Genomic DNA, 13,386 nt, shown 5'->3' with positions numbered 1-13,386 from the left:
TGGATCATACAACTATAATAATATATTATTTTTAATCTTATATATTATCTTTATAATAATTGTATTATTCCTTTTTATTTCGTATTCTATTTACGTCAAATAGTTATACAAGATTTTGAGACCTTTTAATTAAGGGAGAATTAATTATAATTTAGAAGGTTGAAATATGATGGAGAATATAAAATAATGGGGTCAAAAATACAATATTAACATTTAAATTACCATATATAATTGTATAATAGTGGGGTTCAATGGAAAAAAACATTTCTATTCATGGTGTTGATTTGAAATCTTATGAAATAATAATAATAATTGACCGAGTTTTCTATCAAATATTTCTGTAATAATTTTACCAACTTATAACATGTTTTCCCTTCAAAAAATCTATTAACTATTGCTAAAACAGGTCATGCTTACATCAATTATTTTAGACATATGTCAAGCTATCAGTAAAAAATTTCCCGCCAATAAAATATATGATGTCAGATTTAAGTTTATTTTTTTAATTTTATTTTATCTGTATAGTATTTTTTTTTGGACTAAATTAATTCATTTATAAAAAGACTTCTACATTGCATAATTTTATTGGGAATAACATGCATCATTAATATTATATAATGTACACTATTTTAAAATATTTTCAACACAACTAATAAAAAATAATTTTTTTTTTCTAAATTGTAGTTTTAATAATTTTTGCCTAATTATTTCATTTCTCTTATATACATTGCATTTGTTTATTCCACATGAATTGCCTTGTTTTTATATTATATTATAAATAATTATGGAAAAAAGATTATTACTATTGTGCATCGCACGGGCATTAATTTAGTTGCTAACCAATTTTGCAACAATCAATTTTATTTCCTATTCTTGTAGAGATTATACGAGTAACAAAAAAAAAAACACCATCTCAAATTTATCATATACAAACAAATATTATAACATTTCCCAGAAATTTTCTGGTTTCTTGGGAATTTCAAGGTTCTTCCAAAAAACTAGTACAACTTCTTTGATTTTTTTTTTTTTTTATTTTTTTTCAACATTTTGACCCTTTCTTTTATTTACAATTTATTTGTTTATATATTCATGTTATTGGAATTTTGATACCTTTCTTCATGTTACAAGACAAGTTTCTATCATTATTTTTTTCTCAAATTTTTTCCCCAAATTTTCAAATGTTTTTGTCTCAGATTTATATTTCATTCTTCTCCATTTTCCCAGGTTTTTCCCTTGAAAATTTCAATGGCTGGTAGGTTGACTTTCTCGAAATTAATTTATTAAAATAAAAAATCTCAAATTTGGGGTTTTTAGTTTAATTTTTTATTACATTGATTTATGGGTTCTTCCTTCTTATTTAATCCTCATTTGTTCTGTTCTTGCATTATATTCTTGTAATTATCTTTTTTTGTTTTAGAAATTTTTTATATTTTGCTTGTTATTGATTTATATTTAAATTGAAAAGGGGGATTTTGGTTGTGAATAAGATTACAAATCCCTTAAATTGTTCTTAATTCAAGGGTATTTAGATTTGATAAATTAATTATAGTTTAATCACCCTTGGTATATTTTGCATAAATATACAACAGTTTATGGGGTTTGGAGATTCTGGGCCAGAGCAATTTATCAAATTTTTGATGGTCTTCAGATGGCTTTGAATTCACAAGATAGAAAAAGCAAGGTATAATTATTATTCTAATTATTTAAATTATAATTATAAAATGCTTATATTTCACTTTTCCATCATTCGTTAATTACTCAAACTATATGTTATGTAACAAATTCTATTTATTTAATTATTTCATGTGATCAAATACTTTACAGTTTACACCCTCTAATAGTTGTTTTTTTAAATTATTTGGTTTAAATCCTTATTTCCTGGATTTTCCATTACCAAAATGCCGACCAATTGTGCTGTCATTCTTCAAGATATTGGCTTTATATGTTGGCCACGTCTTGGCAAACCTTTCTTTTGACCTTCAATTTTGTGTTATTTTTTCAGTCTTTGATTCATAAAATGTTTTCATCAAAAGATAGAAGTCGACGAGGGATTAAATTCCCTTCTGGTTAGTTATTTCGAATCCTTCGTTATGTTTTTATTTTCGACATGATGTAAGCTATTGCTAGTGTTTCTGTTAATCTTTCATGTTCGAACATTGTACAATAACATGGTATTTCGCCTTTTTAATCAATGAATGTCATTATCGAATTACTTATAATGTCACATTGGTAGGAAAGTTATTAGGAAAAAGTGGTCCAAATTTATTGGCATCTATGAGTAAGAATATGATTCATTATGATTATGGCAAATCTTGTTAATAGTGAGTTAAAGCGCGGATAATATATATGCTTCTAAATTCCAATCTATCTTATCTTTGTCATAAAGCTGATAGATTGGCAGGTAGTAATTGGCAATTTGCATATCAACATTATTCTTCTTGCTTTTTTTGTTGAATTTGTCTTGTCGTCGTGGCTGCGATTTACTGTTTGATTGGTTTGTGTATTTAGATTATAAATCTGGTGGGTGATTTTTTCATGGATTTGCCTTATGCAGAAGCAGACACCTTGACTAATTCTGGAACTGAAATGCCAGCAGTTCAAAATGCCAAGACCTTAAAGTACATAGGATCACTTTTACCCTTGCCTCTTTTCTTTCTTGGTTGCATTTTCTTTCAAAACTCGGATCTTTTTTTTCTGTTTTCTTAAATTTTGCTGATTTTTCTAAATTTTTTAAATTTCTTCTCAGGACTTTTGTAGCTACATGGAATGTTGGAGGGAAGCCTCCAGAGAATAGCCTTGTTCTTGACGATTTTCTTCAGCTTAGTGCTCCTTCAGATATCTACGTCCTGGGGTAATTCGCTCTTTTTCTTAATCCTCTATTCAATAAATCTGTATTAGAATTAATTAACCAGTCTTATCTCCCTTTTTTGCATACCTTAAATTGTGATATTATCCATAAATGTGTAATCTGTTTTCTGAGTGGACTTGGAATTTGATTTGTAATGATCATCGCTTGTTGTATGTAGATTTCAGGAAATTGTCCCACTAAATGCTGGAAATGTGCTTGTTTTAGAAGACAGTGAGCCAGCCGCAAGGTGGCTGGCTCTTATTAATCAGTCTCTCAATGGAAGTAATAACCACTTCCAAGCTCTGAGAAAAGCAACCTCTTTGATAGAAGCAAAGACTATGTATGGAACCAAAAATAATAAACTAACAAGCACGGCGAGTGGCTCACTGTTCTTTCCCAAGTACTCCCTCAAAGCTATGAGCAAGCAATTCAGGACAGAAAGCAAAAAGAAGCTCAAGTCATGCAACTGTGTCTCAGATCTAGAGAGAAGATACACCAGGGATTCTTGTTTTCGCTGCCAACAAAGTAACTTAAGTGATGATTCATCAGAGGAAGACGATGGACCAAATGGAGTTGTTTTTTCAGAAATCATTAATTCTTCTGGAAGTAACCAGAAATACAGCTTAATTGTAAGTAAGCAGATGGTTGGGATTTTTCTCACAATATGGGTAAGGAGGGAGCTTGTTCCACATATTAGTCACTTGAAAACTTCTTGTATTAGTCGTGGTATCATGGGCCTGGGAAACAAGGTAATTTCTTTGTTTTTTTGGATTAATAAAACACAACTTTTGGATTCATATCTTTCTGGAACAAGCTGATATGTATATCTTTTGACAGGGTTGCATCTCTGTGAGCATGCTTTTGCATCGAACGAGCTTTTGTTTCATATGCAGCCATCTGGCATCTGGAGAGAAAGAAGGAGATGAGCTTAGAAGGAATTTGGATGTTATAGAGATACTTAAAAGTACTTATTTCCCAAGAAGATGCAAAGTTTTGAACAGCCAAATTCCAGAAAGAATATTAGAGCATGAGTAGGTTATATATAGTTTTCTGCTACAGATTACTGATATTACTTTATTGATAATGTCTGACAAATTTATTTGATGGGTGGGGCTAAAAAAACACTAGCCGTATCATATGGTTTGGGGACTTGAATTACAGGATTGCTTTAAGTCATACGGAAACCCTGAAGCTGCTGAAGAAAAGGGAATGGGAGGCGCTGCTCAGCAAGGATCAGGTATGTGTTACACTGTACTGTTATTTGCTTCATTACATCTTTGCTGAAGTCCTTCACGGAACATCCATTGTCAATGCCTTCTAGTTCAGATTTTGTAGACTACGTTCTATTTAATTAAAACTCACTTATCTGAACTTACTTCATCCTGAAATATGTAATCTTAAAGTGAAGAACACAGCCTATAAATGTTTAAATTCCTGATTCACAGTAATTAAAACTGCTCAATGGCCTGAATTTTTGTGTTTTAAAGTTACTTTCTCAACAGAGCTGTATTGGTAACTTGTCTCATTAAAGTAAATGTAACAGGGAAACAAAAGGAACAAGTTTGTTCATGTGTTGCCACCATAATTTAGATTTATAATTTATGAACTGCAATATGTTTGCTGATGTGATTCTGTGTTTGAATAGCTGAAAATTGAGAGGGAGGCTGGGCGAGTATTCAAAGGATGGAGAGAAGGGCTTATAAAATTTGCACCTACTTACAAGTACTCTTTTAACTCAGACATATATCTTGGAGAAACCAACATCTCACCAAGCAAAAGAAGAACTCCTGCTTGGTATCAGCACTGAATTTTGATTTACATTTTCCATAATCTTCCTGTCTTAAATATATTTTCTTAACTTGTCGATGACTTACAACTTTACAGGTGTGACAGAATTTTATGGAAAGGGGATGGTATGCAGCAGTTACATTACGAACGTAAGGACTCTAATAAGTATCAGTTTTCTGATCACCGGCCTGTTTGTTCATCATTTTCTGTGGACGTTTCTGTAAGGGAATCAAATTCAAACTTCCTTAAAATTGAAGTTGAAGAACTTTTACCAAAATAACAATCAGTTGCTGAAAGGTTAGTTTTGTGCTTTGAAGTACCATTTTGCTTCAAGTAGATGCCTGAAAACTGGAGAAGATGAATTGATTATTTTGCTCTTTTATTTCATTAGGTACTAACATAGATCGTAATTGTCGAAGACTGAAGAAACACCCAAATTTTTCATTGCTGACTTGCAGTAGAATGATAAGTTGTAGGCAATTCTTTTTAGCTAGCCCTTCCATCTAGCAGTCTAGCTTACCAATTTTTTGTACAGTATTTTTCTTTCTCTTGTAATCTTTCTTTTCATCTTAGTCCTTGGTAAATGTATCAATAGCCTTTTTTTCCCCCTTTGATTTGCACAGGTAAAGGAAATGGAAGCAAGGAATTTATTTTTTCTTTCATTGGAATGAATTTGTACATAATTTTGCTGTTATTGGTAGTAATATAGGTTGTGATTGATTGAATTTACCATATATATCACGATAATTTTTGGTCCTTGTATATTTGCACCTTGGTTGATTGTTTTTTAGTTTTTAATATTTGTTGGCAAAGCTTAACCTGATCATGTTTCCTGATTTTGAGTAGCTAATTGTATCAATTAATTTGATTAACTGATTGTATCGAAGTGTTTGGTAAATAGCTAATTGTTTAAAGTTGTTTCAATATGCAAAATGACCAATTATTGCAATAAGGACATTAGGGTTTTAGATTAATTGGGGGCATAATTGTCATCTTACTTTCAGATACTTCAATCAGCTAGTGAAAAAAAGAGCTTTTGAAATTGAGTTTATTTAGTGGAATAAGTTCTTTGAATTAGTTGACCATCAAATTCTCCAATTAGCTAATTGTAGTGTAATAAAAAATACCATCAAACTCGCCAATTAGCTTACTATAGTGTAAATGAAATATAGTAATATGGCTAGATATGACGCTCGTATCGCGCGCGATAGCCGCTCTAATAACCTTAAACGTTTTATTTTTATTTTTTGTTTAGTGATTTTTCAAAGGCGAACGGTGATTAACAATGTCAAAACTCAAAACAATTATATTAACATTAAATCATTATTATTGTCCAAATGGTGATATGTTTTTTCGATGGTATATATGTAGAACAATTAAAAAAATTAAAAAATAAATATAGTATGCTTGCTGCAATATTACTAGAATGATTGCTGATTATGGAACAATCTTTGTGTAATCATTCTGTTTATGGAACAATATGAATGTGAGTCTTTCCGTGTGTAAACAGAATGATTGCTGATTATGGAACAATCAGCTCCACAAAGAATATAGTATATCTCGACGGAGACCTCGAAGCCATTTGGAAATGACTCGAATGATGATGAATCACATCCTTTCCTACAACGTTCTTAGAGATATGCACAAATGACTAATGTTACAATAAACAAAATAGTTGAAGCTAAGAAAAGACACCATAGTAAGTTATGGATAGAAATAGTTTCTAGCGTCTTTTCAAGTATATGTCTAGGGCTCTTAGCGTCAGTGGGAGCTCATTGGTTCAGTGGGAGCTAAATGGCTAAAATGGGCTAAGGTAGCTCAAGTGGGAGCTAACTGTTTGTTTCACAACGAACCTTTAACTAAAGACAATATACATGTCTCATTATAAGCATTCAAGTGAGACAAGAGGCATTAATTCCACACCAAATTGAGAACATAGTACTTGTTGATCTACGTGTTGTCTTTCTGGAAAGTAATACATTTCCAAAACGACAAGTGGGAGGAAAATGATCTCGATGACAACCGAGACGAGAAACAAACCAGAACAAAGAATCTCGGAAGACTTTATAAAGGCTTCATGAGAATCATTGATCAAGAATACTCAAAGGACTTTACAAGTGCCTTCAAGAGAATTCATTACTTACAAACCTTTAAAAGTGTAGTAGTAAGATCAAAACAACCAAAGGGCTTCAGAAGCGCCTTGAAACTCAGTGTTTGATGCGATAAATTACCTTGTATAGGTATAGAATTCACCAAAAGGCTTGGATTGAATCCTATAAAGTTTCTATTAAGCTAGAAATGAACCTAAGACTTACAAGAAAACTATTTACTATTGGATAGTAAGGGAATAGTGTCTTGTAAGATAGCTACGACAAGTCCGAATTCTGAAAATGGTTAGAGGCCGTAAAATCCGAAACAGACTCCATGTTTGAAAATCATGTTTGAAACTTGATTAATTTGCATTAAGGGTAAAGACCCATCAATCACAAAATAAGTTTTCAAGGAGAAAACTAACAAATATGGAAATATACTACCTCCGTTTTTTTTATTTGCAACTTTGAGGAATATTTGTGAGACATAAAATATTCCAAAGTTGCAGATAAAAAAAAACGGAGGAAGTATATGCATACATAGTTAGATTGGCTGAAAAGGTTACAATTAAATTCACGACGTTGATTTTAGTAAAACCTATTCACTAATCGGAATGCTTAAGTCTGATTATTCTAGCAAAATTACGCATATGAAATATAGCTAAATAGATATCGAAACTACCTTTCTAAAATGGAATTTTTGGAAGTGACTTTGGATATAGTCTAAGGGTTTTGATTAATCTAGATAATGCTAGATATGAAAGGTGAAAGGAATGGTGTCCTTTCAACAAGTGTATTATTCCAATAGAGGGTTCGAAATTATTAGAAAGCTAATTCTTCAGTGAGGCCAAGTGATCAGAATGCCTAGGTGGAGGCCGCTTACGATCAGTAATATTAATGTGTAATTAATTTTACGGCTTAATTTTGACTGAACCCTTCGAGTCGCACCCTAATCGAATAATCGATCCGAGACGACGAATCAATCCGAAGGATTAGATGAGTCATTAGAATATTACGAACAAAGACGTCGGATATCGAGCTTAAAGCGTCGAAACCGAGCGTCACAAGTCAAGTCGAATTTAGTATTCGACGAGACGTGGAATCAAGCAAGCGACAATTACGAGCCAAGCCGTAGCCTCGCATTGGCCTAGCCATGCGAGTGCTAGGTAGGCGAGGTCACCAACCGCATGCATGCAAGCATGGTGGGCATTGCACAGTACTCACACATCATACAGCACGAGCATCGCAAGCATCGTGCCATGCGTATGTGTGCTATGGCTGTGTGTGCTTGCTAGCATAGCAGCACCAGCCATCACAACATGCTGGGCATCGCACAACACAGATCGTAGCATCGCACTAGCACAAGCAGCGTGCTATGTGTGCGTGTGCTGTGGTTGTGCATGCTTGTGTGCTGAGCAGGGCCTAGCACAAGCAACAATTGCCAGGTAGAGCTTAGCATACGCTACGCAGCAACAGCAGCCCACATTGCATGCGTGGCTTGCTGGCTGTGTGCATGCATATGCGGGCTGGCCAGCAAGCCCAGCCAAGATGCCAGGCGCCAGCTAGGCAGCTTTGGCATCCAAGGCAGGCTAGCTGCTTTCCATGCGTGGCCAGCTCACAGTCAAGGAGGGGACCGATTTCTTGGGGATTACTTGGGGAGCAAGTGGTGTTTTGGTCCCCCCCTCAGTGGTCCTCACTTAGCCTTGCTCACCATTTGCCACTTGGGACTTGTTGATTTAATTTGCATTTTAATTTGTTTTAGATTAAAATAAATTGAGAAAAATGCAATTCTCCCACATTGATGGGGAATGGGAAATCAAGGCTCTTTTCCTTATAAATACCCATGTTTTGGGTTTGGGAAAAAGCACTTGAGTTGAACTAAATAAGACATCTCCTTGAATGTGAGAAAACCTTTAAGTTCGTAATAATCTAGTTTTTTTTTGGTCTAGCCCCGACTAACCTTTGGGGTAGAGACCGCTCGGGTCGGGTCGAGGGTGCGAGCCGTCGGAGGCTTACGCACTTGCGAAGCTAGAGCTTTCAAGTAAGAGTTCGTAAGTAAGCAAAACGCGCGTCGAGGGTAAGATCGTCTTTTCTCTTTCTCTTTCTTTTGTTGTTTAGTTATGTGATTGCATGTTTAATTCCCTTAATTAGTGTGCAAGTCTTGGGCAAGTTTCATTCCGCGTAGTGTTGGACGCTACGAAACCCAACAAAAGTAAGCTAAAGCAATCCATTGGTGGATTGTAGGAAACATTGGATATAGGAATTGGAACATGTTTCTCATATAGGTTGGCTTATGGAGAAACATAGAAATTCTTATAGATAAGAAGTTTAGTGGGAGCAAAGGTCAATTTTATAAGGTCCAATAAGAAGTTCACGAACTCTATTGTAAAATGACTATTAAATTCTAAATGTTAAGATTTGAAAGCATTTTTCAATAATGGACCAAGCTAAGACGACACTTAGTATATAGTGGGAATTGAGATTTATTGAATAGACTTAATGAAATGTTTGAACGGGTAAAGGAATATACCGTGTAAAACATGAAGGACCTTAAAGGGATTTCGACCCAAATGTATAAAACTAAGCAAATGTTGAATTAAGTATAAGCCAGGCGAATACTAAGTCAAACAAGAAAGACTCTAGTAGAGACTTTCAATCGTATCATATAGCAAACAGTTTAGCAAGAGTTAGTGAAATTGGATGAGCTAAAAGTCACATGAACGGGATGAAATTGGGAATATTTCTGCAATTTAATCCATCATGTATGCTACAATATGGAATCGTCACATGACATGCATGCTTAGAACATGACAAGTTTAAAATACCAATCGACTTGAATCTAAGCAATGGATCGTTAGATTTTGATCAAGAACATCCAAAGTACTTGGTTAAGTAAGAGGATGAGTTTTTGATGCATGGAATCAAATATAATTTGAGTATTGATGTTGCAAGCACAACCTTGGCAAGAATTAGATCCTTAATAAGGAAGCCATTTACAAGCACGAGTTTACACGCGTCTTGGCTTAAGAATGGCAACATGAACTTAAGTCCATGTGTATTGTGCAGAAATTTAAGGTAAAATTCCATAATCACAAATGATCCCAAATCATTGTGAACTGGTTGGAGTAAAATCCAAGCAAAGCATCATTAGAAAATCTATGGAAATATATGTTGAGAACATTGTTGCCTTAAAAGCAAAAAAAAGAGATGTTGTTCAATGGATAGTTCGTTGTTGAACTTTGATGATTATAGGGTGCCAAGTTGAAGGTCTCAAATCATGAAAATGAGTGGGAGCCATCACTTAGGCAATAAATCCTAGATCACATGTAATCCATAGAACATTCAAATTTTATCATTTTATTATGAAAGTGTTCGATAATGAAGATGCTAAGATTTGCAAAGTAATGATAACTAAACCTATGCAATAAGTGAACCACAACATTCACAATTGCATAAAAGAAATAAAGCATATTAGATATGGGTGTGATTTCTATAAATGTTTTGTAAAGAGTATTACTCTTAAAACATTTGGGGAAAACCATTTATCATAAGATGAAACGTTGAAACGTTTCATAGCGGAATAAAATTTTACTAATAATTCCACAAACTATTTAATTGTTGTTTAGAATTAAAATAATGAGTCCATTCGATTTGAGGATATTCAAAATAGGGTATCAAGACAATGTCTTTGATAAAGAAACACCTATTAAGTAAACGTTGAATATCAAATCGAAATTATCCTAATCAAGGTCACTTGAAAGTTGGACTGCTAATGACCACGTGAGATTAGTGTGTAGTATGATTTATAGCACCGTTTCTTGTGCTACAAGGACAAGAATGTCATAAATCATATGCACATGTATTAGTTTGGAACTATACTGGATCGACCTATCAAAATACTTTAAGAGATTTAACAATCGTCATAAGTATATTACTCATTATGGCTATCGGAACCTCTTCCCTCGACCATGAATATTGTTAGTTATCTTGTTTAAGTACTAGTCCGTTTTGATATTCTCAAATGTCTACCGTACAAGGAGATTATAAAGGCAACACTCGGGCGGCTAGGGCCTCTTAGTAAGGGAAGCTATCAATGCAAGACTGGGAATGTCCCACTATTAGCAGTAGGGAATATGTCTTTGTTTTTTACAAGGCCTCTCGAAGGGCGAGACTGTGAAAATGCACGGACGTGCTCAGATGGATATAAGAAATCATCTGCTTATTGACAATCAAACACGGAAATCGAGAAACACTTATGGACGTAATAAGGATGACGAAGAATCTTAACATATAGTTCATGAAGAGGCATTAAGTGACATAGGAAACAGGCTATACACAAACAGCACACTTGTCCGGAAAGAGAAGTGGGAGATTGAAAGGAATGTTGTCCTTCGAACAAGTGTATTATTCCGATAGAGGGTTTGAAATTAATTAGGGAAACTAATTATCTAGTGAGGTCAAGTGATCGGAATTCCTAGCCGGAGGCCGCTTCCGATCAGTAATATTAATATATAATTAATATTACAACTTGCTCTTGACTGAATTGTTCGGGTCACACCCAATCTTGTAACTGAACCAAAGCGACGAATGAATCCTAAGGATTAAATAAGTCGACAGAGTTTTTACGAACTAAGACGTCGGATTCTAAGCTTAGAGCGTCGAAGCCGAGAGTCGAAATTCGAGTCGAATTTAGTAATCAGCTAGACAAAAAAATTAGTCAAATAACTAGTCAACACGTGCGAAATTCCTAGCCTCGCAATGGCCTAGCCATGCGAGGGCTAGGTGGGCTATCATGGCTAACCGGGCCCCTTGCCGCAAGCTCGGCATGCATCGCATGTATTGGCTGGGCTAGCTGGCCGAGCAACCATGCAGGCAAGGCTCGCCATCATGGCCGAGCATGCATGCGGGGAGGTGCGCCAGCAAGGCCAACAGCTAGTATGGCATGCTGGACCTCGCTGGCAGCAGCAGCCAGCATTGCGTGCGAGGCTTGCTGGATGGGCCACGCACATACGAGTTGGCTGGCAGGCCCAGCCGAACACCAGGCCGTCAGCACGGTGTGCCTTGGTACCCAAAGCTGGCTGCCTGCTAGCCATAGGGGTTGGACCCAGTTTGTTGAAAGGGGTTTGCCTTGGGAGCAAGGGAGGTGTGGTCCTCCCTTGTGGTCCTCAGCTACTCCCTTATTCTCCTTGTGACACTTGTTATTTGATAATTGTTTTTCCATTTTAATTTAATTTAGAATTAAATTAATTCATTCTTTTTGGCATGTCATTGACTATCCCACATTGAAAGATGATGGGAAATCTTGGGAACAATTCCTTATAAATACCATTCATTAGGTATTTGGAATTTCACTTGAGTTGGTGAACTTTAAGGGATCTCCCAAAGTATTAGAAAACCTTAGTTCGTAAACTAGAAGTAATTTTGGTCTAGCCCCATCTAAGCTACGGGGTAGGGGCCGGTTCGGTAATCGAGGGTGTGAGACGTCAGAGGTCTTGCATTTGCGGGACTTGAAGTTTTCAAAATCCGAGCTTGATTAGTAAGCGAAGCACGCTTCTAGGGTGAACTTCTTTCTCTCTCTTCTCTTTATGTGTTTGTCTTTTATTTATTTGCATGCTTTTGTTTATGATGTAATTATTATGCATGCGATTCGATTTTCAGGGTTTGTTTCCACGCGGTGTCGGACACCTCAAAACCCAACAGTCCTAATATTCTATGGCAAGATGAATAAAATCGGTATCAAAATCTATCCCATTTATACCCAATAGACCATTCATATTGAGATGTTCAAGTTCTCTTTTCTCATTAGTAATCAGAGACCGATACCACTCACGGGTGATTTCACGGAAATTCTTAGACATGATTACTAAATTATGGAAGCTAAGAAAATATAGAACCTAATGACTCGAATTATGCGAAATATGACGAATTCGGGGGCTTTTTTTAAATATATTTGAAGCAAAAATTGAATTTTATTCGGAGACGGATTCTCCGAGTCCATCGCGCCGCGATGGAACTTGACGTCAGTGATGAAAAAGCGCGTCCTGATTAATTCATTGATTGGATTTTGATTCAAATTCATACTTAGATTATCCGAATTTAATCCAACTTTTTCACTTTCTTACCTTATCAAAAATTTTGTTCACCTTTTCTTATGATGACTCAACCTTTTTTGATTTAATTCTAGTTGATTTGAAATTTCTTTTTCTTAAGAATTTCAAATTAATGAATTATAAACTTACATCTTCCACATTTTCTTTTTTATTTTTTCTTTTTGGGGGAGAAAGTCGGATACCCTCCAATGATAATAAAAATGACAGAATTTTTGCGCATAATGAGTACATTAAATAGATAGATAAAGTCCAAACAGATAGAGTCTAATATATACAAATGTTCATAAGTGTCAATAAAATGTATAATACACCATGAGCAAAGTCCAAATAGTCTAGAAAATAAATAATAATGCAGAGAAAGCTAGGATGATGGAGGACGAGGCTCCTGAGAAATGCCCATCGTATCATAACAGAACACAGATCGAGGAGTTAGCACCTGAGCAGAATCAGCAGATCGAGGAGGGGATCAGGATCGTAAGGCCAGCCCACTGAGTGAACTGCGGATCTCCCTGAAAGTTGTGCTGCTGAGAAAAAGGTGTATACCCAGGAT

At 35.1% G+C, this 13,386-nt stretch overlaps 1 protein-coding gene across 3 annotated transcripts; it reads left to right on the top strand.

Annotated features, from left to right (window-relative positions):
• The first annotated feature begins 1,032 nt into the window (after nt 1-1,032).
• LOC110682655 (type I inositol polyphosphate 5-phosphatase 10) lies at nt 1,033-5,400 on the top strand. 3 transcript variants are annotated; one of them, XM_021858988.1, is made up of 11 exons: nt 1,033-1,252; nt 1,590-1,681; nt 2,003-2,066; nt 2,555-2,618; nt 2,747-2,851; nt 3,027-3,597; nt 3,686-3,879; nt 4,010-4,085; nt 4,494-4,642; nt 4,733-4,933; nt 5,028-5,400. In XM_021858988.1, exons 1-10 carry the CDS (start codon nt 1,246-1,248, stop codon nt 4,914-4,916), a joined length of 1,506 nt encoding a protein of 501 aa, XP_021714680.1. In that variant the 5' UTR covers nt 1,033-1,245; the 3' UTR covers nt 4,917-4,933; nt 5,028-5,400. The 3 variants fall into 3 exon arrangements, with proteins under 3 accessions (XP_021714680.1, XP_021714679.1, XP_021714681.1); XM_021858987.1 differs by having other exon boundaries at nt 1,036-1,252; nt 3,977-4,085; XM_021858989.1 differs by lacking the exons at nt 1,033-1,252; nt 2,003-2,066 and having other exon boundaries at nt 1,273-1,681; nt 3,977-4,085.
• Nucleotides 5,401-13,386: the final 7,986 nt, after the last annotated feature.

This window comes from Chenopodium quinoa, unplaced genomic scaffold (assembly GCF_001683475.1).
Source record: "Chenopodium quinoa cultivar QQ74 unplaced genomic scaffold, ASM168347v1, whole genome shotgun sequence".
Taxonomy (NCBI): Eukaryota; Viridiplantae; Streptophyta; class Magnoliopsida; order Caryophyllales; family Amaranthaceae; genus Chenopodium; species Chenopodium quinoa.
Note: the sequence above shows the minus strand (reverse complement) of the source record. Positions and strands in the feature narration are given on the sequence as shown.